The 21,692-nt window shown below is 41.3% G+C and overlaps 2 protein-coding genes across 5 annotated transcripts in view; both read left to right on the top strand.

Annotated features, from left to right (window-relative positions):
• The window catches only part of LOC114439030 (hybrid signal transduction histidine kinase B), a 33,066-nt gene extending 26,190 nt beyond the window's left edge, over positions 1 to 6,876 (top strand). For 2 of the 3 annotated variants that reach the window (XM_028410745.1, XM_028410743.1), the window contains exons 8-9: positions 849 to 986; positions 4,201 to 6,876. In XM_028410745.1, coding sequence (XP_028266546.1) covers positions 849 to 986; positions 4,201 to 4,758 — 696 coding nt within the window. In that variant the 3' untranslated portion in view covers positions 4,759 to 6,876. The remainder of the gene's footprint in view (positions 1 to 848; positions 987 to 4,200) is intronic. The other variant, XM_028410744.1, reaches the window with a different exon arrangement.
• A 1,770-nt stretch (positions 6,877 to 8,646) lies between these two features.
• slc2a4rg (SLC2A4 regulator) overlaps positions 8,647 to 21,692 on the top strand; it is a 31,500-nt gene continuing 18,454 nt past the window's right edge. For both annotated transcript variants that reach the window (XM_028409305.1, XM_028409304.1), the window contains exons 1-2: positions 8,647 to 9,137; positions 10,701 to 10,936. In XM_028409305.1, coding sequence (XP_028265106.1) covers positions 8,868 to 9,137; positions 10,701 to 10,936 — 506 coding nt within the window. In that variant the 5' untranslated portion in view covers positions 8,647 to 8,867. The remainder of the gene's footprint in view (positions 9,138 to 10,700; positions 10,937 to 21,692) is intronic.

Genomic DNA, 21,692 nt, shown 5'->3' with positions numbered 1-21,692 from the left:
TTGTTTTCCAGCTCATACGATTTAAATGAGTCAGCACTTGCCATTCAGAATTAGTAAAACGAGGCCATTGAAGTTTAAAAAGGTGCTAACATTTTTGTATTACATTTCCTAAAACTACCTCTACCAGCACAGTGAAATGGAGGGTGTGTTTTGGCAGCATTGTCTGTGTGTCAGTGGGTCTGCCTGCCTGTCAGCAGGATATCTTTGAGTGAACAGATTTGCATAAAACCTTGTGGAACAGTTGGTCACGGAGAAAGGAGGAACTGATTAACTTACTTGCTTGCTGAAAATTCAACCCCTAAGCAGCCGTTCCTTGGCACCAGCAAAGCACAAATCATCTAGTAATTTAGTTCATTTTGAAATGAAGAAGCGTTAAGTGCATTTAGATGCAAGCAGCATATAATACCAGTTAAGAACTGGTGTCACAGCTGCCAAAAACACCCCCTCTCTTTTTTTGTGTCACTTGCTATCTGGTCTTGACACAGAGAGAAAAACAAAGTAAAAAGCCCCATCATTAATCAACAGATCAGGTGGGTACATTTGTCATAAAAAAATGATAAGTGACACCTGTGGTCATTACTGTGTTTGGTGAATAACTGCAGGACTGACCAAATTTAATAAAACAGTGTTGATACATATCCCACAGTGCAGGTGTGTCATCGCTCTCTGTCGCTCTCACACAAACACCTATCGCCCACACTGTGCAACATGGTCACAGTTTGCCTGTTAGGCAAGACAAACAAGGAAAAGCAAAACAACCAAATAGACTGTTAGGCAACACACACACACACACACACGGTTACTTTTGTATAATGACCTCTAGATCATGACTTGATTTTATTCATCAGGAAGCGGTGTTCATGGGCAACGGGGAGCAGTACATCTGGAAGCCTCCAGAGGAAGATGACATCATCACCTTGCACCCTCCTCCACTCCGTGGAGAGAATGGACAGGGTCACCCATCTCCTCCAACTGCAAAGGAGGTAGTGTGTGTGCACGTGTGTTTGTATGAGTGTGATAGTAGCTTGGGGGGGAAGGACCAATAAAAACAAGGGGTGTCCGGACAGACTACAAGCAGATGGATATACAGACAGGTTTCTGATTACTGCTGTGCTTACCAATGAAGTTGCCTGTTTGATTGGGCACGCTGTCATAACACGGCTGCCCTGTGACCTGCCTGTCATACAAGGTTTCTTCTTACAGACAGAGGTTATGTTACATGGACCCAGCACGTCCACCCACCCCCCCCCCCCCCCCCCCGCCTGAACCTTGACCCCTATTTCTACGCCCTCCCCCATTCATCTATCTGACTTCAACGTACAACCAGACAAATCGAACATCGACACCTGCTGTTGAATAATTACCCATACTGTGCATTCAGCTTGTTTTTTAAGGTCGTTTTGGCCCATCAGCTAACAGAACATGATCAGCGAAGCAGGCTGACCCACATATACAGTATATTGTAGGGCCTGTCTGCTGTGAGACAGAGGAAAGTCTACACTCACCCATCATGTCACATATTATACCACATGTGCTTCCACATGCAGCAGCTCCACCCCCACTTCTCCACTCTGAATCCCCCTATTCTTTGCTCCCTGCTGGACACGGTATGATACACTAAGCAAGTTACAAGCAGTTCAGGAACTTTTGTCATGCTTCAGGGGATGGGGCAGCCAAACTAAATAGAGGGATGTGTGTCCCTGAAATGGACCATCTTTAGTCTTTTAAAAACCTCACCAGGACAGGAATGAAATTTCAACAAAAAACAAAAACAACTTTTGCAGTTTGTCATGCTGTTGTTGACATAAAATAATAGAATAGAATATAATAGAAATACGTATCCATTAACGTATATATATGTTGATAGATTAGAGACTAAATGAGACTTGATGTTTGAGCTGTAGAGCTTGCATTTTCCAGATTAGTGCACTAATCACAGAAGAAGAGCAAACCTCTGCTGCAATATATTCTGTAAAAAGACAATTACAATACAGTACAATACATATTGGTCGTGCATTAGATTGGATAGTTAATCTGTATTGATCTGATCTATATTGGGACAGATGTAAGAGTGATAGAGTTGCAGCCCTGAGAGGTTTTAAGCTGCAGGTCAGTTTAAGTCTAAGCCAGTATGGAGTCGCAAGAGTTTGTCTGCTGTGGACATTAATGGGTTAAGTCTCTGCCGTTTATGTCCAGTTAAACTCCTCCTCTGCAAATCAGGCTGGTACACAAAGCAGCTGGTTTTGACTGCATTCTGCAATCTCTTTCCATGTATTTTTCTTTCTTTCATTCATTGCTGTTTTTTTTTCTTTTCCTTAGCTGTGCTGTGTTTTTCCATTCAAGGGTTTGTTATTGCCCTAACATGCCCGTATACTCTGTATCTTCTGGACTTTGTCAGTTGCAGCCGTCAAAAGGTGTTGAGTTTCCTCTCCGAACTAAATCTCCTCCTCTCTTCTGGCACTCTCTCCTTCTGCACCGCTCCCTTTGTGGCTATTAGGAGGCGCTGCCTTCCTCAGCCAATCACATTGCGCAGAGCATGTCTAACCAGATGAATATCAACTGCCAGAGGACAGTTTGGAAACGTATGCCATATTTGCTATTCATAAAGTTGATCACACACAGATGCATCCCTCTTGCATACGGTTGTGTTTTCATTGATGAGCAGAAATTAAATGTGACTCGTCAAAGCCTCGGTCTAAGCAGAGAGTTAATGTCAGAAGAAACATAACAGAGAGGAGTACAGGCAGAGGGGAGGAGAAAAGAAAACATACAATGCACAGGCTTCCTCAACAGCTGCAGCCCAGTTTTGAAATCCCCATCATCTTGTGACTTCCTTCCTCTGCTGCACAGAGCTGCAAATTCTGTGTGCACACACACAAAGACTTGCACACACACACTCACAGTGCACATTGTCTGCGCACACTTATAGCATACGCAGGGTCTTTGTTTATCCAAAAAGGTCACACAAGAGATTTGTGGGGGCAGGGTATTATGTATGTGTGTGTGTGTGTGTGTGTGTGTGTGTGTGTGTGTGTGTGTGTGTGTGTGTCGCTTGAGATCCATCAGAGACAGAAGTAGTGCACACAAGAGAGAGTTAGAGAGAGATTCACAGATAAAGTCACTGTTGTATGCAGTTTAGTGACAATGGTTTGCATTTTAATTATATTTTCCCAGCAAACCAAGTGTCTGGAAGATGTATAATGTAAAGGAACTATGGAAGTAAAGGCAAGGTGAGCACCCATCAAGAAAGAGTCCTGCTCATTGTCTCTGTAGTCTCAGGTTTCTGTTTTTTTAAAGCAGAACAAAAACAAGGCCAATCTGTGTTTGTGTGTGAGTGATAGAGAGAGTTTGTATAGCCAGTGTTTCTCAGGGCCAATGGAGCAAAGCTGCTGGTCTGGGTGTGAACACAGAAGGTAAACATGACCATGCCCCACAATCCTCTTTCTCATATGCTCCTCTTGTGGAATTTTGACACTGAAATGCCAGAGGTCACCAGTGCTGGTTTATCAAAATTCCCCACAAGTCTTCACACATGCTTTTCAACTGTGGCTCCTGGATATCAAAACATACTGTAAGCAGTCATATGCACATGCTCAATGTGCATGCATGAGCAGACACAAAAGCATGCACATATGCTTCACTCACAGCAAATAATAATGTGAGCAAAGTCCATTAGTGAATTCAGAGCTTTTTTTTCCAGCAAGTTGGCCGTTTTCCAGATCTTTCACACCATACCTCGCTGTTCTGTTGCCAAAGCAGTTGTGGTGAAATTTTAACAGGTTCATCCGCTGCAAAGCCAACTCTGTTGCTCCGCCTAGAACTCAACAGACTGATAACACAGTTTACTCTGTCTTATCCTACCCCATTAAAATAGGTCAGCTTACAGCACTGAGTGAGCTCTCTCAACACATGTGCAAACCACTGCGCATACACAATCTGTGTACACCATTTACATTATTTAAACGCAACAAATCAGTAGCATTATATATATTTGCCGTCTTCACCACAAATAGTACTTTTGTGTGGACAGAAATACATACTTGAACAAATATATAGGGGAGTCTGAAGCTTGTGAAACATGAGACTGTGTCTTGCACAGTATAGCAAGTGGCAGCTGTAAAGTATCAGCAGTTATACTGTAATTCTGTGTTATTAACATACACCATGTTTTGCTCTTCTCTCCTATGTGTGTGTTCTCAGATTGCAGACACCTACTCTATTGTTTGTAAAACCCAGAAAAAGAAGCCTCCTATGGAGCACAATGGAGCAAAGACCCTCCCACGCTCCTTTGGTGGGGACAGAGCTAGGGGCCGTGGCAGAGGAGTCCAAGGCCAGGCACGTTCCCAGGAGGAGCCCTGCTATGAGCCTGTAGGAGACAGGTCCTGGTCCTCTACAGTGGCTGATTCTGACCCTGCGTATGCTAGTATCGATGCCCACTGGAAACGTGAGCAGGGGGGAACCAATAACAGCACAATTGGGGGTAATGCCACCTTGAAGAGAAAGAAGCAGATGCCACAACAACAACAACAACAACAACAACAACAACAGCAGCAGCAGCAGCAACAGCAGCAGCAGCAGCAGGCAGCACCAGCGGCACCTCAAGCCTCAGGACCTAACGCCCCTCCTGTCAGAGGCCTGCCTGGTGGGGAAAACTTCTATGAGACCATCAGTGATGTTAAACAAGGGGCCACCAGCTCCAGCACTACCACCATCTTCACCTTCAATGATGGGATGGAGATGTATGTCACTGGCCTGTAGCTGGCTGACAGGCACAAAGGGCCCAGAAGTTGTAGGGATCCTACCGTTTACTGGCTAGCAGGTTCCTGTACATAGCCACAAGGCCCTCTATGGTAAAACAACATGAGGATCCATTTGTGTTGACATCAGGTACAAACAGGGTCTTAATCCAGGTTCAGACTTCCCTTGATTGGTCTGTACTTCAGAACCAGCCTAAGACTAGTCCAGCCCAAATATGGACCAAATACATTTGAACAAAAAAAAAGGAAAAAATCTAACTGGAATATACATTTTCAATCTACTGTGTCAATGACCATCGTCACCTGTTTGTGCATCATTTTCCATAATATCTTTATTTTTATATGAACACTGTACTCTTTAAAGAGTATGTGGTGTAATGTAACCTGAGAAGAGTACACTTTAATATAATATGAAAAAAAGAAATGTGCATGCATTGTGCAAACACACATGAAAATAGGTGGTAGTAGCAATGACACTGGCTGTATTAAGAGTAAGAGGCACAATGTAAGATATTGTTACCAATATACAAACACAGACACACCCACAAGCCTCTTCTTGTGGGGACTTATGTATTATAAGCATATGGATGTCACAAAGATTTGCGGTGCTTAGCTCTCCCAAAGCAAACAACTGAAACAGGTTCTCTGTGCGCACTGACCTGTTGCCTGGCAGACACCATTGTGGTGCAGTGTTCAAGCATAGGCCTATAATTTATAGACCTCCTCAAACACACACGTAAGTGAAGGCTATTGTCTTTATTCTAGGAATCAGTGTGCCCTAAGATAATTAGCAGCTTTCAGGAACAGCCTCATGATCACTATTAGGTGTGATTTTTTGCTCAATATGTAAGCTTCATTTAAACTAAGAGATTAGTTTGAAAAAAAAAAACACTCAAATTTGACAAACATCTGCAGCCAGAGGCATGTTGACACACCCCAGCACAACCCCACACAGATACACACATATTTGGCGGAGTCATGCGGGGTAAAGCGATCAGGTCAGGGGCACCGAGTGGCTTGTGCAAGAATTTCCCCAGAGTGATATTTGTGACAGATTTTGCAATGCAAGACCTTTACTGTATGACTGAGGAAAATGAGGGAACGATATTTTCAAAAAAATAAGGAAGTGAAACCGTTTCCAAAATACAACAGGATACTTCATCCATTGCAGTTAATAGGTCATGTCTTTTGGGCATTGTAAACATCTGATTTTACAACCATTGTAATTTTGCACTGGACAGCTGCAGGACTGTTGGGCTTAATTATGCATTAACATGCAGTAAGCAGTGTATCCGAGCACAGCGAAAGCCAGAGCTCCCCCATAACTCAGTAGACTTAAGTCTGGTGGTTGAAATAGCAACAGAAGGGTCGGACTCCAAGGAAAATAAAGAGCCGGGCATTAAAATTACTAGTGAGTGTCCTTTGGAAGGTTGCCGCTCTCCCTCTCCCCTCCCTTGTCTCCAGCCTGTGTACTGAGTCCTCTTCCATTATAAACAACGTCTTTCCCATGAAGCTTTGGGGAACATTAAAAAAAGAAGGAACAGTGGAAGAAAACAAAACATCCGAGGCTTAATAAATGGTAATAAAGATAAGAAGAGGAGAGGGATCCATACTCACGAGCTGAGAGATGAATTTGAATGATCTCACTGTGAGAGAACCTTGCAAAGAAAAGACAGGTTTAAGAAGCTTGGTAACTTATATTTAGAAATGTTACTGTGTCAGAAGGTATGTAAAAAAACAATGCACTCTGTATTTTAATGCACTGTTTATTTTTTCTTACCTACAGATAATACCATTGATTAAATAGCTCATACCACTGCCATGAGAACAGTATGTTTATGTTGTTGGTGCAATTTTTTCTGCTTGATCAAATAAGTGCATGCTTTGATATATGAAGATGAAAACAAATATTGTGGTACTTAATTGATCTCTTGTTTGTTAATCTTTTCTGTTGTACTTTTTTGCCATGTAATGCAAAAGCACCATTCAGTTTTTTTCCAAAGCAACAACATGGAGGAGCAGGGGAGAGGGTGATCTAGAGTGGAGTGGAGCCACTGGGAGCTTATGGCAGAGTGTTGTTTATTCTCTGCTCTTGGGGAGCCAGAAAGAGTGATAGAGGTGGGGTTGGTGTGGTGGTAGTGGGTTGGGGAGATGGGGGTGCACAGCTAGCAGTATACAGCTGGATGAGGATCAGTGCAAACGAACACGGAGCCAAAGGACCCTACTCCTCCTCCTTCTCCTAATATGTGTCTACGTGCACACACACGCACACACACATAATGCAATATTCAGCCATGCGCAGTTTAAGGGAGGCAGCACATTATGCCTCCACTTGGTCAGGACTTGCATACACTCCCTCCCCCAGCTGTGTTCCTCCTCCAATACCCAACACAGACCTCCTTTTTCTTTGCTTTACCTTTCTTCCGCGTTGTGCAGGAGAGGGGGCCTTTGATGTTCTGATGGACTCAGGGAGGGTGATGTGGGTTGAGGAGGGGGCAGAGCTGAGGGTCAGGCCAACCCCTGTCTGATATCAACAATGCACCGACGGCTCAACTACTGTCTGATATGAAAAACGGCCAACAGCTGAGACCCATAACAAGCTCTGTCGAGGCTTCCCTTAAACAATGCCGGCTGGAAATCACTATCACACGTAATCCTTTTTCTCTGGCTGTCACCTAATGTGTCACATTTTCTTTAACCTGAGAATAAGCACTGACCTGATATATTTAGTTGAACACTGTAACATGCTGATTGAGACAGATGTTCATTGCACAAATACAGTATGACTATGTAAATGTGTAAAATACTCTGTTGCTGTGCTGATGTTGTTCTAATGTAACATACAGTATACAGTATATTTGTTAAAAAGAAAAAAAAGATGGTTATCACAGACACATTGTACTTTGTGGATGCAAAAAAAAAAAACGTTTCATGCTTTCCATGCAGATACAGATGCTGTTTGTTAATTGTCTTCAGATATAATTATGGGCCAAAACTGCTGTGACAGCTGTAGCCAATGTTGTATGTTCTTAAAGCACAGGGTTTAGTTAAAAAAAATGAAATAAAAATAAATATAATATAGTGTGACAGTGCAGATATGCAAAAGATTGTAATGTTTTATATTAACCTTCATAAAATATTAAAGTGAGTTTTTACTTTTCTAATAAAGTGTCACATTATAACATGTCTGTTTCGCCTCTAGTCTTATTGTAAACAGCATCAAACAAGGCAACACTGCAGTGCATTTGCAGAGGTTTATGTAGAAACAAGCAAGTGTGAAATGCACCTTTTTGTAAATGGAGTTAATAAAATGTTTATTAAGCAACACATCTACCTATTTATATATAGGTATATATATATATATATATATATATATATATACCTACCTATATATATACCTATATATATACCTATATATCTATTCTACCAATATCACACCAAAAGTTTCTAGATTAAGCACTGAAAACTGAACCTTGCTCTGCTGTTATCTATTTGTTTGGGATTTCTGAGTAATAAAGGGTTATGTAACGCTTCAGTAATAATAAAAGTATGGCTCATGACCCACTATATAAACGTCTGATTTGCAGAAACATAAAGACGCAGTTGCGGCCTACAGGCTATTTTTCCTGCGCTTCCTCTCCCTCGCCTGTGTGTGCAGACCGGCTGCTCTTCGACAAACACCGGCCGGTAAACTGAGGGACACGCCCCTCCTCTCTTCCACCCACATTACTTGGATTAAAAAAAAAACAAGATTGACACAGCACAAGTAGCCAATAAGGAGCCGTCTCGCTGTGGACGCGTGCCAAAATGTAATGTTTATGAACGCAGTGGGCCAATAGGAGCGCAGCGGAGGGGGCGTGGCATGCGTTTGGAGGAAAGAAGCAAAACAATCTTTTATCCTCTGACCGGGCGGCTTTTTGGGTATCCTGGGTAGCGGTGGCGGCAGCAGTGGTGGAAAACTTTACATGTAGACTAGAATAGAAGTTAAAACACAGGCAGTACCTATCAACCTGCGACAATCCTGATAAATGTATCTAACTCCAGCAATTTGCACTAAAATCTATAGAAAGCTGGTTTTCTTTCTTTAGTCTCCACTCGCCCTGTCTGAATATGGAGTCCAAATATATTTTGGAAAAGTCGTCGGTCGGGACAAGGATTGGTGGTGCAGATTTTAACTGCCGGACAGGCCGCTCCGTGCTCCGCGACACTCGGGTCTCCATGGTGGAAAAAAGCGGTTCCATGCCGGTGTGCACGCACAGACAAGTCCTGTACAAATTTGTAACGGATGGCGGCTCTGCGGTGGAAGCTAAAACCGAGAGAACCTCTCCAAAAGGGAACGGGCTTCCTCCAGGTGGTCGAATAATGAACGACATGGAAAAAGTAAGTAGCGTTAAGTGTGTGCGCACCACTTCATTCGCCGGTAAAAGTCACCTGTACTTGCAAGTTAGTGCACAGATAAAACCATGCCTGTAGCATCGAGCTGTCATTACGTAGTGTGTGTGAGTGTAACTTTGGTCATTTACGCCGCTTTCACGTGCACTCTTTTTTTTTTTTTTTTTAAATGGTTGCCACCGTGATGCACCCACAAGACTACTGTACACTGGTGACACTGTACACTCTTATTTTAAATTATCTGAAATGTCACCAACTGCTGTCAGTGTTTGGTTGTATATGATTGCATCGTATCCTAACCGCGTTAAATGGCGGCTCGGTCTGTGTGCAAAGTTTACAGAAAAGGGGGGTTGGGACTTCTAACTACAAGCCTAACCCCCTCCCCCATGACTTCAGGGTGGAGCTACAGCGTGGCCTTCCTGGCTGCACAGCAAGCCCCGGCTCTGTCAGAACTACAAACAGCACTGTAAATACACGTGACATACGTGATATACGTGCCCCCCCCCCCCCACACACACACACACACACACACGCACACGCACGCAGCAGCTTTTTAAATCTAATCATTTGTGTGCAATTGCAATTATTTTCATTAATATATGAGTAATATGTCGTCCATGTGTTTGTTTTTCTCTTTGCAGCCAGTAGTGGAGTCATATTGTTAGTTTCTGGCCCTGCAACATTTAAAGGGACAGTTCCCCTCAAACTTTAATAATCATATTTTTTCATGTACCCTGCAGTGCCGTTTGTCCATCAAGGTTATTTTAGTGTAGATTTGTACAGGTTTAGAAACCTGTTCTTTTTTTAGAGCACCAAAAATTCTATTAACAAACCCATCTTTGCAGAATGGATGTAAACATTAATGACGTTTTGTTTAATAATGGCCTAATGTTCATCACAGAGTGATGTATGGTGCCTCCTGCACGGTGATAAAGGAGTGAGCTGAAGTTCAGTAGAAGAACTTCCTGCTTCAAATTATCCATGCCGGGGCTTGTGAATGTTTGTGAATAACTGGGTTGTGAAGTTTGGAAATTATTCCATTATATTTCGGACATTTCTCCAAGATATCTATCAAAGCTTGGCAACTCACACCAAAACATTAGAGATGGATCAGTAGCACAGAAGACATCAGTAACAAAATATTTTATTTTTGGGGTTAATCGTCGCTTTAATAGAGAATTGCCACTTTTTGATAAGTAGTTTATTTGTTGGACTGTGTCCATGCAAAGTCCATGCAAATAGATGCAGTAGTATGGGGTTAGTTGCATTATATAATAAAATGTTACAATGCAAATATGGAATGAACATAAATTAAATATTAAAGAGAGTTTTGTTTGTATTGTGTTACATAATGTTTGTGTGCATTGTGTCTAATTGCTTTGCAAACAGAACTTCACTACTATAAAAATATATTGATTGTTTTTTTTTCCTGCTTGGTTAAAGGAGGTTCATGTCCAGTGGAAAGGACAATAACCTCTGGGGTATTCAGTGAATGGAAGAAAAATTTTAGTGATAAACTGACTTGAAGGGTGTTTTATTTTTATTCTCTAGACTGACCTAAGGGACCAAAAAGACACTGGTTCCACTGGGATCCTGAAGAGGGCCAGCCCCACTCACTGCCAAGGCATAAACGGGCAGCTGCCAGGTGGCTTCATGCATTTGGATGTCAGAAACCCAGGGAAACAGGCAGAGCTGCCCAGCAACTTCAGGGCAGCACAGGGGCAGAGTGTACCACAAACAGAGAGACAACCCCATCCCTCCACCCACATTCCTGTCCCCAGAAACAGGTACGAAAATGCTGTTGACATCATGGCAGTCTTGTGTATCTTCGGTTTAATATCTGAAGCGTTACTTATTAACTTCAAGAAATACAGTCGTTCGGCTTTGGTTTGGACTCTAACCATAAGCTTTAGTATGTTGCAACTATTTTATTGGGAATTACTCTTCCAGAAGCTAATTTGGCACTGAATATATGGTGATAAAAATAACCACTATAGTTGATTTTTACTCTCAGCTCTGGACTTGTGTTCCTTAACAAAGTGGAATTCACCATCTGGCTACAACTGTACAGTGGTTTGAGCATGAACGTGTGGGGGTGGACTGGTTAACTGACCGCATGTTTGGTGTTCCATCCAGAATAGTTTCGAAATATGCCTTAGAAGAGCCAGAGCTTGCAATGAAGGCCAGGATTGCCCAATCAAAAGGAAAAGAGCGAGGCAATAGGAGATTATATGAGAGTTATTGTATGTCCTACTGATAAGCCAGGAACTACATTTGAGAGGGATTTAGCTACATTTCTAAATGTATTGATGGACTGTTGCTAAGCCCAGTGCTGGCTTTGCCAGTCAGTTGTCTAGTCAGTATGTGTCAGTATATCTTTCTCTTTGTGTGTCAGGCCAGAAAGCAAACTTTGTTGTCCATGTGTGTTTGCCGTTTCATGTACAGCACACTTTTGTCACAACTGTTTCACATCATTTTTATTTGTAGATTTACACCCAGGTCATTCTTCAGTCACCCTTTGGTTAACTTGTATGCACATACAGACTCTTTCCCACAGAGCAAGCACAACATGCATCAAGGGACAGGCCTACTGCACTGATAAGTGGTTATGTAACACTAAAGAGGACTGGGAGAGGCTGTAGGAGGTGCCTAGGCGCTCTTTCCTTCTATTAACAGAGCTATTGGTTACTTTCTGTGTCAGCTTGCTGTCTGCAAAATGCCTGCCAGCGTTACAGTACAAGTGTTAAAACTGAGCAGCACTTTGTTGTTGATATGTACTTAGGAATGTGGTGGCTTTTTTGAACTTCTGGGTGATTGTGTTTAAAGATGATAGATTATTACAGATTTTACCTCGGATAGACAGTAAGATAATTTTAATCAATCAACAACACAAAAGCGCTCACACCGTGGTTGACAATAGGCAAGTGTTGCATGGTTTGATTTGTGCATTTAAACTTCGTTCTTTCATCATCACGTGAATTTCACATGCTGCCGGTCATGTATGATGTGAGGGAATGTCTCTGGGGAGCATGCACGACTGAGCATGCTTTTTAAACCAGAATGCCAACTTTTTTTTCCAGTGTGGTTGTGAATGTTGCAGAATACAGTTAAACAAAACAGCAGCTCAGTCTATGTGTTTACCACATTTGAAACATCTCATGTTGATGGTTACTTTAACACACTGCTACCACAAAAAACGAAGTTGACACTACACAGCCGCTAAAACAGGTTGCAAGACATTATAGAACTCTGTAATAATATTAGCGAGGCCCTTTTGTTGCTCAATTCATTGACCTTTCAGATCAACTTGGTGTCTTTCCCTTGCTCAGATTGGCTTTTGTTTTGCTGTTGGTGAGAAGAGGCTCTTCTCTCTCTAACCCTGAAACTGTTTTCGTAGACATGATTCACATTTTTTGTTTAAAAAAGGGCTGTGTTTAGGGGATTTTTTACCACGTCTGTAAAACATCAGAAAATGGTAGTTTTTGAAATAATCTGAAAACCATCAAACAGTATTGAAAATAGACAAAACTTAAATTTCTTGGGCTCATCCCAGCTCTATCTGATCTGCTATCCAGATGTGTGTGCATGTGGTAATCATCACAAATTATAAAAGCAGCTTAAAAAGGCTCTCAGGTTGCCACTTACAGTAATTTTCTTTTTGACAAACTTGACTTTAATGAGTTCATCATGACACAGACCACACTATGAGACCCATTATAGGCTAATAATCTGAAAATTTGGGCGTGACCCATGCACTCTTTTGCTGCTCTGCTTTGCATAATGTCAACAATATTATTTATTTTCATTTGCTCCTTGTCAGCTTAAGTAGTGCCTTCACTGTGTTGCAGGATTAAACATTTAAAGAGACTTTAGCTAAAAAAAGATGTTGCCCAGCCCCCTTGTTGTGTTTTATGTTAACTGCTTTGTCAGTTGTTCTGTAGTTGTGTACAACTTAGTAATATGTCACACCTTGCCTTGTTAGTTTGCAAGAGCTGCAAAATAGGTCACTATGCTTTAAACATGTCTGGGCAAAGATTTTACAAGAAAGAAAGTTGAAGAACCAATGCCTTTACTTATTCACAAATGTCTATTAAGCTGGTAGCGGTGTCTGTCTATATATGTGTGTCTCTCTCTCTCGTCCTTGTTCAGTCTAATTAAGTCTGTCTTGTATCCTTACCCCAAAGTAAAGCACATTCGACCTGTCAATACTCATCAGTGTGGGATCCAGTGCACTGATTACAGAACAAAGACCAGTTTGAATGGAAAAAAAGAGGTCTGATGAAATGGAGGAGGGGCATATTGTTTTGATGAGAAAAGCGTTTCTTTCTTATCTGTCCTTGGTCAGGTCAGGTACATTGTCACCATAGTAGGGTAACATAAATGGAAAACTCAGAGTCGGCATAAGCAAGACACCAAAGCAATCAACTGCTGTGAGGGAGGATGGGGTGGAGGGTATCTATAGTGGAAGGAAAAAGACTGAGTCTGTGCCTATCCTCCAACCACCTCACCACCAATCGTCTTCTCCCAAACGGGACATTACAAACGGTTGTTGAAGGTCAGAGTCAGAGGAACAGCTACCCACCCCCCACTCATGTCTGGGCTGTCTAACCCACATCCAGACTGCTGACATTGCCTCCCAAGTTAAGCAGCCTTTTCAGGTGGTCCTTTGCTTTAACCTTTCACTATATCCCTAGAAAATGCATTTAGCATATCGCCATTATTATTTGTGAAAAGATTCTGTCTGAGCTTGAAGCTGCATTTCATCCTTTCATGTAGTGTCATCTCTACCTTATGGAACACAAGAGGTTAACACTCTTACACCGACAGGCAGGGGTGAAAGGTCACCCTCCGTGAATGGAGTCATGCGAGAGGGGAGGGTCAGATCAGGACGCAAGCAGGCATCTGGCACGTCTGCTAGGTCAGCCACAGGATCTGGGTTATGAGCTGCATTGGCAATTTATAACCACAGAAGATTGTAGCAGACAGCTCATCATCTAACAATGCAGCTTCACTGTCTCCTGACTTAGAGGTGTATGGAGGAGTGAGGATCTGGTATCAAAGAAAAAATATTTTTTTTTATTTAATCTGTGCTCTTAGGGTGCAGCTTCATAGCTGGCTCTGAATCATTCACTCTTGAACGCTAATAAGGGCCTCTGGAAGAGGAGCCAGATAATAGGTGAAATATGTGCTGTGTGTGTGTTTATACAGCTCTAATGAGACATTAATCATCTGCTGTTATGCAGTGAAGAAGAGAGGCAAAATTTCGTTCCAATTTTAAAAGTGAGGAGGAGAGTAGGAGGCATGCAAGAATGCTCTGTTGCATAAGTTATGTTACATACACAAAGTTACAAGCAGCTCCAACAGATTATGCATGACAAATTAAACATGCTTCGCGTCTGTGCTACTGTATGCTGCTGCATATACGGTACATGTGTCCTCCAGAAGGACGCCTTAAGGATAGGGAGAAAAAGAAATGCATATCAAGAGGGAAGAAACTCTTATTGCGCAGCTCTGGCGCAGCTGCAGTAAAATGCTTTATCACTTGCCCACCCACACTAATAGAAGCTTACATAAGGCCTCCTGCTCTGCCTCAGTAGCATTAGAGATGCCACAGTCAGCTGTCCTTCAATCAGTTTTCTGTCTTTCAGTGCAACTCTTCATACCAGCCCCCTCTCTCTACCCTTTTTATGTCATGTTTCTCATTTTTCATAATATCTTTCAAACAACTCTATCAGACATGTAAATGCCAAAAAGTTAAAACTGAGGTCCATGTGTATATTTTTTTTCAGTCTAAACATAGACTCAAAACTATGCACCACAGATTTCAGCTGCGATGTCACAATTTTTCCTCTGCTTTAGTAAATGCTTCTTCCCCTTTTCATATATTTTATCTGTTCCATACATCCTATTTTCTGTTTCTCTTGGCCTTTTGCCCTCTTCCCCTTTGTCTGGAAGAGGACCAGCTAAATCCTTTTCAAATCCAGAAAGGATGAAGCCCTCGGAACAATTCTTTGAGTCTATTGCCAGAGAGATTATTCCACACTCCTATAGAACATCGGGCCAGTGCTAATCTGTCTTTAAACACTTCATGATTTATACTCTGCTTCAGCATATATGTGCTCTTTATTTTGCACTACTTTACAGTGACTGTATCCATTCATAAGGCACAGACATGATAGCATACTCATCACTGGAATTTCCACAATGTTTCTGTTGGCACTGAAAATGCAGATCCACAGACTCATAAGCCGAGGGTTGACTTTGGACAGAAATATGTCTTCACCGTTGAGCAAGATCAGAGCTTCATTTTTCTCAACATAATACAGACTGATTACATAATATGATTATACTTTTACACTGTAATTGATAAGGCTAATTGTGCTTGTTTTATTGCCTCTTATTGTAGAAGATTAGTCGGCACAACCAAGCAGGAACGTTTTCTCAGTGTACTGTGTAATTCTCCAGTGCATTTAAAAATGGCTTCCAAACCCAGATCATTGGTGGCGATGAGTAAGCCTTTTAAAGTCTGAAGTAACTGTTTTTAAACTGTACAGTAAGCTCTGAGCTTCATGTGCTTTGCTCTCTCCTGCTCTCAATTACTACACTTATAAATAAGCACACACACAGCGTCTTGCGCCACACTATCATAAGTCATCCCTGTCTGCTGATGACAAGGAGTGAAATTCAGTCCAGACTGCATACAGAGTGAAGCCTGAGGAATGCCTTACACTTTGTACTGTGCAGTCCTGAATGGTCAGCATTTGTTTTAAAGTCAGTTTTGTTTTACTGCTCAGCAGTTCTTCTCCTTCTTTGATAGGAAACTCATATTTGTATTAGTTTTTGCAAAAGTAGTTTTGAAGTAGCTTTAAGTAGTAATGGCTGTAGTAATGGCTCTCAAGTGCCTTTTTTCTTTTCTTCCAGTAACCCATGAAACACATGTTGGTTATAGAAAACATAGTGACGAAGTTCCTGACTGTATTCTGGGACACCAGATGCCTGTGATTGTGCTTGTAATTAAACCATTATTGGCATCCTTAACTTAAGTCATAGAGGAGAGCTGTACTGAACTTTTGGCATTCCAATTGATTTTGTGTTGACACAGTTAAGTGATGTGGGCATCGATGCATGGGCCTGCAGGGGATTTAGTACATCAAAGTATAAAGAAAGAGCCTGAAAGCACTATATAAATAAAAAATGTAATAAAAAACATTCAATAAACAAATTTAAAAATCCATGCCACACCCAGGCTGTAAGAACCAGTGGGCCTTGTCCTTGTAAGCTCCTAGAAACCCCCTACGCTTTGTGTGTGTGTGTAGACATGCATGTCTTAACAATAGAGCTGTTTAGGCTAACTTATCATGCTCACTAACAAATGGAGTTGGAGGACAAGATGCACAATCAGGCTTCTTCTTTGTGTGCTGATGCATATGTTTGGTTTTTTGTCATATTTTGCTTTTGACCCCCAGCCGCCGCCCCCCCTGGCACACACACAGACACATGCACATGCACACACACACCCTTTCATTCTGTAGCCATAGCGATGTTGTCAGGTTTCATTTAACACCAATCTGCCAGTACTCTCGCCTCCTGGCCATTGCATCATGCGTCAAAATGTTTGCCATGTCCTGCTGAGCTAGTCAGCAATGTTTACATAGATATATCTATATGCACAAAGTTACGCAATCAAATATCATAATAAATAAACATGGTATATTTTTGTCGTAGTACAATAGGAAATTGACAAGTGAAACAAGTTCCCTTGACAAGCCCAAGATTCCAGGTTTCTTAAGATATAAGTGATAGTGTAAAGGTGTTTTTCCTGAGCCGAGCAGTCTCGGCAAACACTCTGGACTCCTCTGGCTGCTGCCAAGATAATGAGGAGATTTCCGGCCTGGGGAGTGGTAGAAAGTATCCCTGCTTAATCCTAGTGGTGGTGGCTTCCAGCACCAACATGCCACGGCACAAAGCACTGAGTGTGTGAAGCTGTTCAGTCAGGTGCAGAGTAGCACACCGATCACTGCCCAAACAACCCCAAGAAGTCTCAGGACATGGAAATACCAAGAAATCTTCACAAGCCAATTCTCACTGTTCTCATTAACTACATGTCCACCCACATTTGGGACACAAATGTTCACATTTGTTCTTGGGTTTTGTTCATATACAAGAGACAGTGGTGTAGTAGTCCATCCAAGCCTGACATATTTCATGAGATTTGCCTGTTGTGCAGAGGGAAGTGCTGATCTCCAGTGTCTTGTCTAGCAGTTTTTGCTATTCCTCGCTCCTGTCCGATCTGCCCCAATCCGGTTTGGACCGTGAATCATGAACCATGGTCACAGTATATATACTTGGTTGTGTTTACACTGTATTTTGTTCACCATAATTATACCATGAGGTAAAGACGGAAAAATGAAACCCGAAGAGTCACAGAGACAAAGAGGGAGAGGAAGGGAAAGGAAACCTAAACGTTGGCTGTTTTTTTACGGAAGCCATACTATCTTACATATTACTTTTACAATTTGCACAATATCAGTTCATCACACAAATACAGACACTGGAGCACATGATGAAATTTTTCATTAACGGTTGCTACTCAGGTTCAATTGTTATGTTGCTGTAGGTTCCTCTTATGTTCAGTGTCTATGTCATCAAAAGTTCTATCAACATATGACCTGATTCTTACTAAGACCTAAATCTTAGGCTTAAACTGAACACTGTCCTGTACTGAACACTGACTAAAAAACAGCTGGAAGTAATTTAATTGCTATAAGAGTATATAGCGGAGTGTTATATATTTTATAGATGTGTTAAGCAGCTGTTTCTGTCTCTGGTTTCACTTCAGTTCTCCTCAATGGAGAGCTCATATCAGCTTCCGTGACAAGAGTTACTAGAGAATGTAGACCCACAAATTTAGGACTTTAACTGCTTAGAATGCACATGCCTGTGTGTCTTTGTGTGAATGAATGATGTTGTAATCTAGTAGCATGCCTTTATAAGCTCTTAGCGGTATGAATAAAGATTAAAGGTACAATGCTTAATTTTTGTCTCCACCTTCTGGAAGCAGGAGTAATGAGACAAACCCTGACCCTTGAGTACAGCTGGGGCTGTAATTAAAACTCATTATGCACACTTTTATGCAAGTAGGCTGGTCACTGTCATTCAGTAACATATTTGAACACTTAGGTAGACACCTTGTAACTGTAAGTGTGACTTAAAGTGTGAGATTTTCTTTATGGGCTAAAACAATATTTGTTGTACTGTGGGCCATATCTCCTCAGTGAATTTGTTGAATAGAGTGAATCAGTTGCTAGGGAATTTAAAGGTTTGCAAGCCTTAAAATGTGTGCCATTAACACAAATGTTTTTTTGCATTTCTGTTGACTAAATCACTGTGTTGTGTGTCTGAGTCCAAGTGAAGAGCCTTGGCTGAGAGAGACCTGACTGTTCAACAGAAAAACACTTCAGTCCCACAAGGCATGGCTTTCCCTGGGCCAAATCTGTGTCTGGCAAGCACTCCCATCTGTCTGGAGAAAGAGTCTGTCTTATTCTGACCATCAATTTGGTTTGGCCTTGTCAAAAAATGCTCAACTCTCACTGGGGGACCTGCCATCCATGTGAGATCTGGCTTGTAAATGGTTTGTAAATAATAAAAAAAGAGCAGGTTAATCCAGAGCCTGGGTTTGATATCCTCTCAGATATGGAGAAGCAGTGCTGTGTCTCTGCACAGCTGTCTGTAAGCAGACGCTTGGTTTTTATCATCATCATCTCTCCAGTGTTTCCATGATGTGCTCTTATTGCCTCCATTCATCTTGTTAACTATCCCATTGCTGGCATGGCAGAGTGATATAGGGAGAATTTTCCTTTCCTTTAGTAGTTTCCTTTAGAGAAGATAGTTTGACTACCTTCTCCTGTAAGATGTTGAAACACCAATAATTTGGAGAGGGGTGGAAGTTTTTTGTGGGAACAAGGCCAAAGGTTGCACTAAGAGACTCTTTTTTCTTTTATTTTTTTTGTATGCCAGGTCTGATAAGGTACTATGTATCATAAAAACAAAGGCACATACTCCACCATATAAAACTAAAACACTCTACCAAACGGTTGTACACAACTCTGAATTTCAGAATGTAATTCAATTCAATGAATTTGAATTGACTCCAATATACAGGACAGTTACATTTGTACTGCAAAGAGTATTGGATTCTCTGCCTCTCTATAATGCTGTGCCCAGACCCCTGCCTCTAAGTCTACTTTGCTTTCACATGATATGCCAAGATGCCAAGAAGATTTGGACTTGCACAAGCAAATGAGAAATGAGTGTGATTGGATAGTCATTGTATTTCAAAGAGAGTAGGGTACAAAGTAAAACATTACATGTTTCAAGTGGTGAGTAAAGTATTACTGATTGATTCACAGTTCCCAATGCAGATACATGCCATGATCATCAAAATAAAAGACAGATTACAAATCTGGAAACTTACCTGGAGCTGCCGTTTGAAATTTGAGGTAGCCTTCATGGAACCACAGGCTGGAGCAGTGCAGTAATTGCAGATTGCTCTGTAGTTTCCATGTGTTGTGGGAATTGTCTCACCAAAATGAACGTGCACAGATGTCCTTTAACGTGTGTTATCATTTTGCATATTGCTGTAATCACAAAAATCAAAAGTGCAAACCAGTTCTGGCTCTTCAGTTAGCTTAGACACTGGAGTGTGCTCCAAACAAAATGGCCTAAATGTTTGGACAACCATTTTGAAGACTTGGATACAGCAAGGTATTCTGGGAAATGAAGTTCTGTCTTAACATATTCTACAAGTTGACAGTTTTTACAATATTGGTTTTCATATTGGTTTTATAGTTTTTAATGTTAATTTGTGTTAAAAAGTAGGCCAATAATATCTGTATGAAATTCATGTTGTAATCATATGTAATATATACTGTAAAGCTTCATTTTTAAATATACCTTAATTATGTATCATGAATTTCTATGAATTTCATGGAGTTCCAATTCTACTTCCTGCAATTTGAAATTGAATTGCAATTCTGCTTCCTGTTTGGAATCTCAATTCAAATTCAAGAACTGAATTGGAATTTAGGGGTCATTCTCAATTCAATTCCTGAATTATACAACCCTGCTACCAAAACCTTCATAAAACGTAGCTGTTTTAAGACACATGTACCTAATAGTAGTTTACTGGGATACAAGCTGCAGGCCCAGAAATGCATGTCTTTAAATAAATGTCATTTAAACAGCTTCAATTTTACACTCATCAGTCCACAAGAGAAAGTCACTCATCACTCAGAATTTAAGTGTTGCTTTTAAATCATTTTTGTCAGTTGTACACTGCATCACAAATTTGTTGTGTGTCAGTGTAAAACTGACTTTACACCAACAGACATACACAAATACTTCAAATTCCTTTTTTAATTTATGCTACGGTAGAGTCTGGTTTGGTTTGGTCTGGTTAGCAATGCAGAAATAATAGATTGTAAGTGCTTAATATGTGCCCACTTCTTTAGAGCTCCTTTCTTAATTTGTCTTTCTGGAAAACAGACACAGATCAGTTTATTTCACTGGCTGGAGTCTTTGTCTGTCTGACGCTGCCCTGCAGATATTTGGCTTCATGGGAGTAAGTAGAGCAGAGTGGCTTTGGAACAGCATTCGTTTACTTTCACTAAACACAGGAAACCAGGCAGAGGCCTGCTCTGGCTTGTGATTGCAGAAGGGCAGATCTCAGGAGCAGTCAAGAGTGGGAGTGGGAAGTGAAGAATGAGGAACAAAATAAGCATGAGGGCTGCAGAAACAACTGACCACTACGGAGGGCTCTTTGCCATTTTAATCGTTGTTTCAGAGCCTCAAGACATATTTCTTTCTTATTATAGTCCTTATCTTTCTTTTCTTGCCTGTTTACTTCTGAACTGCATGTCAAAATCTGTAGTGTGAGAGTCCCCCTATCGTCTCCTCCTTTTTATAGTTGTGCTTAGATAACATACTCAGAGTTCTTGGTAATGCTCAGGAGATAAAAACCAGTGTAGGTTTGGAGGATGCAAACCTAGGTCTAGCCAAGTATGGTACTTTGGCTTGTTTAGATGTGATTTGAATGGATCTCTGATAGGAACCATAATGTTAAAAAAACAGAAAAGAAAAAGGAATAAACAATCATTTGGCCAACTTCTTTGGCTTGCTACCTCTAGGAAATAGGAAAGATGAACTCAGGCATACTGTAAACTTTTTTTTATTGTGTAAAGCCAGGTGTGTCACCTTTTGTATCTTCCCATATTTTGTGTGACAGCGCTGGCCTGTGTATGGGCTCCCTGCAATTGTAAGAATTTGCAATATCCTCATGCCTAGCTGTTTCCACAGGCTGGGCATGACGTACAAGTCAGGTAGTGTGTCATGATCTACTTTGTCATCAACCATTTAATTGCTTGTGCTGTGTCAACATTTTCTCACAGAGGACCACTTATTACAAGCTCTGCAAAGGTATATGCATACTTTACATGGAAAAACCCTTTTCTTAATGTTTGACCAGGCAATTTTCTATTCAAGGGA

The sequence above is a fragment of the Parambassis ranga genome, chromosome 7 (assembly GCF_900634625.1).
Source record: "Parambassis ranga chromosome 7, fParRan2.1, whole genome shotgun sequence".
NCBI lineage: Eukaryota > Metazoa > Chordata > Actinopteri > Ambassidae > Parambassis > Parambassis ranga.
The sequence above is the reverse complement of the archived record's forward strand: the minus strand, read 5'-3'. Positions and strand labels throughout refer to the sequence as shown.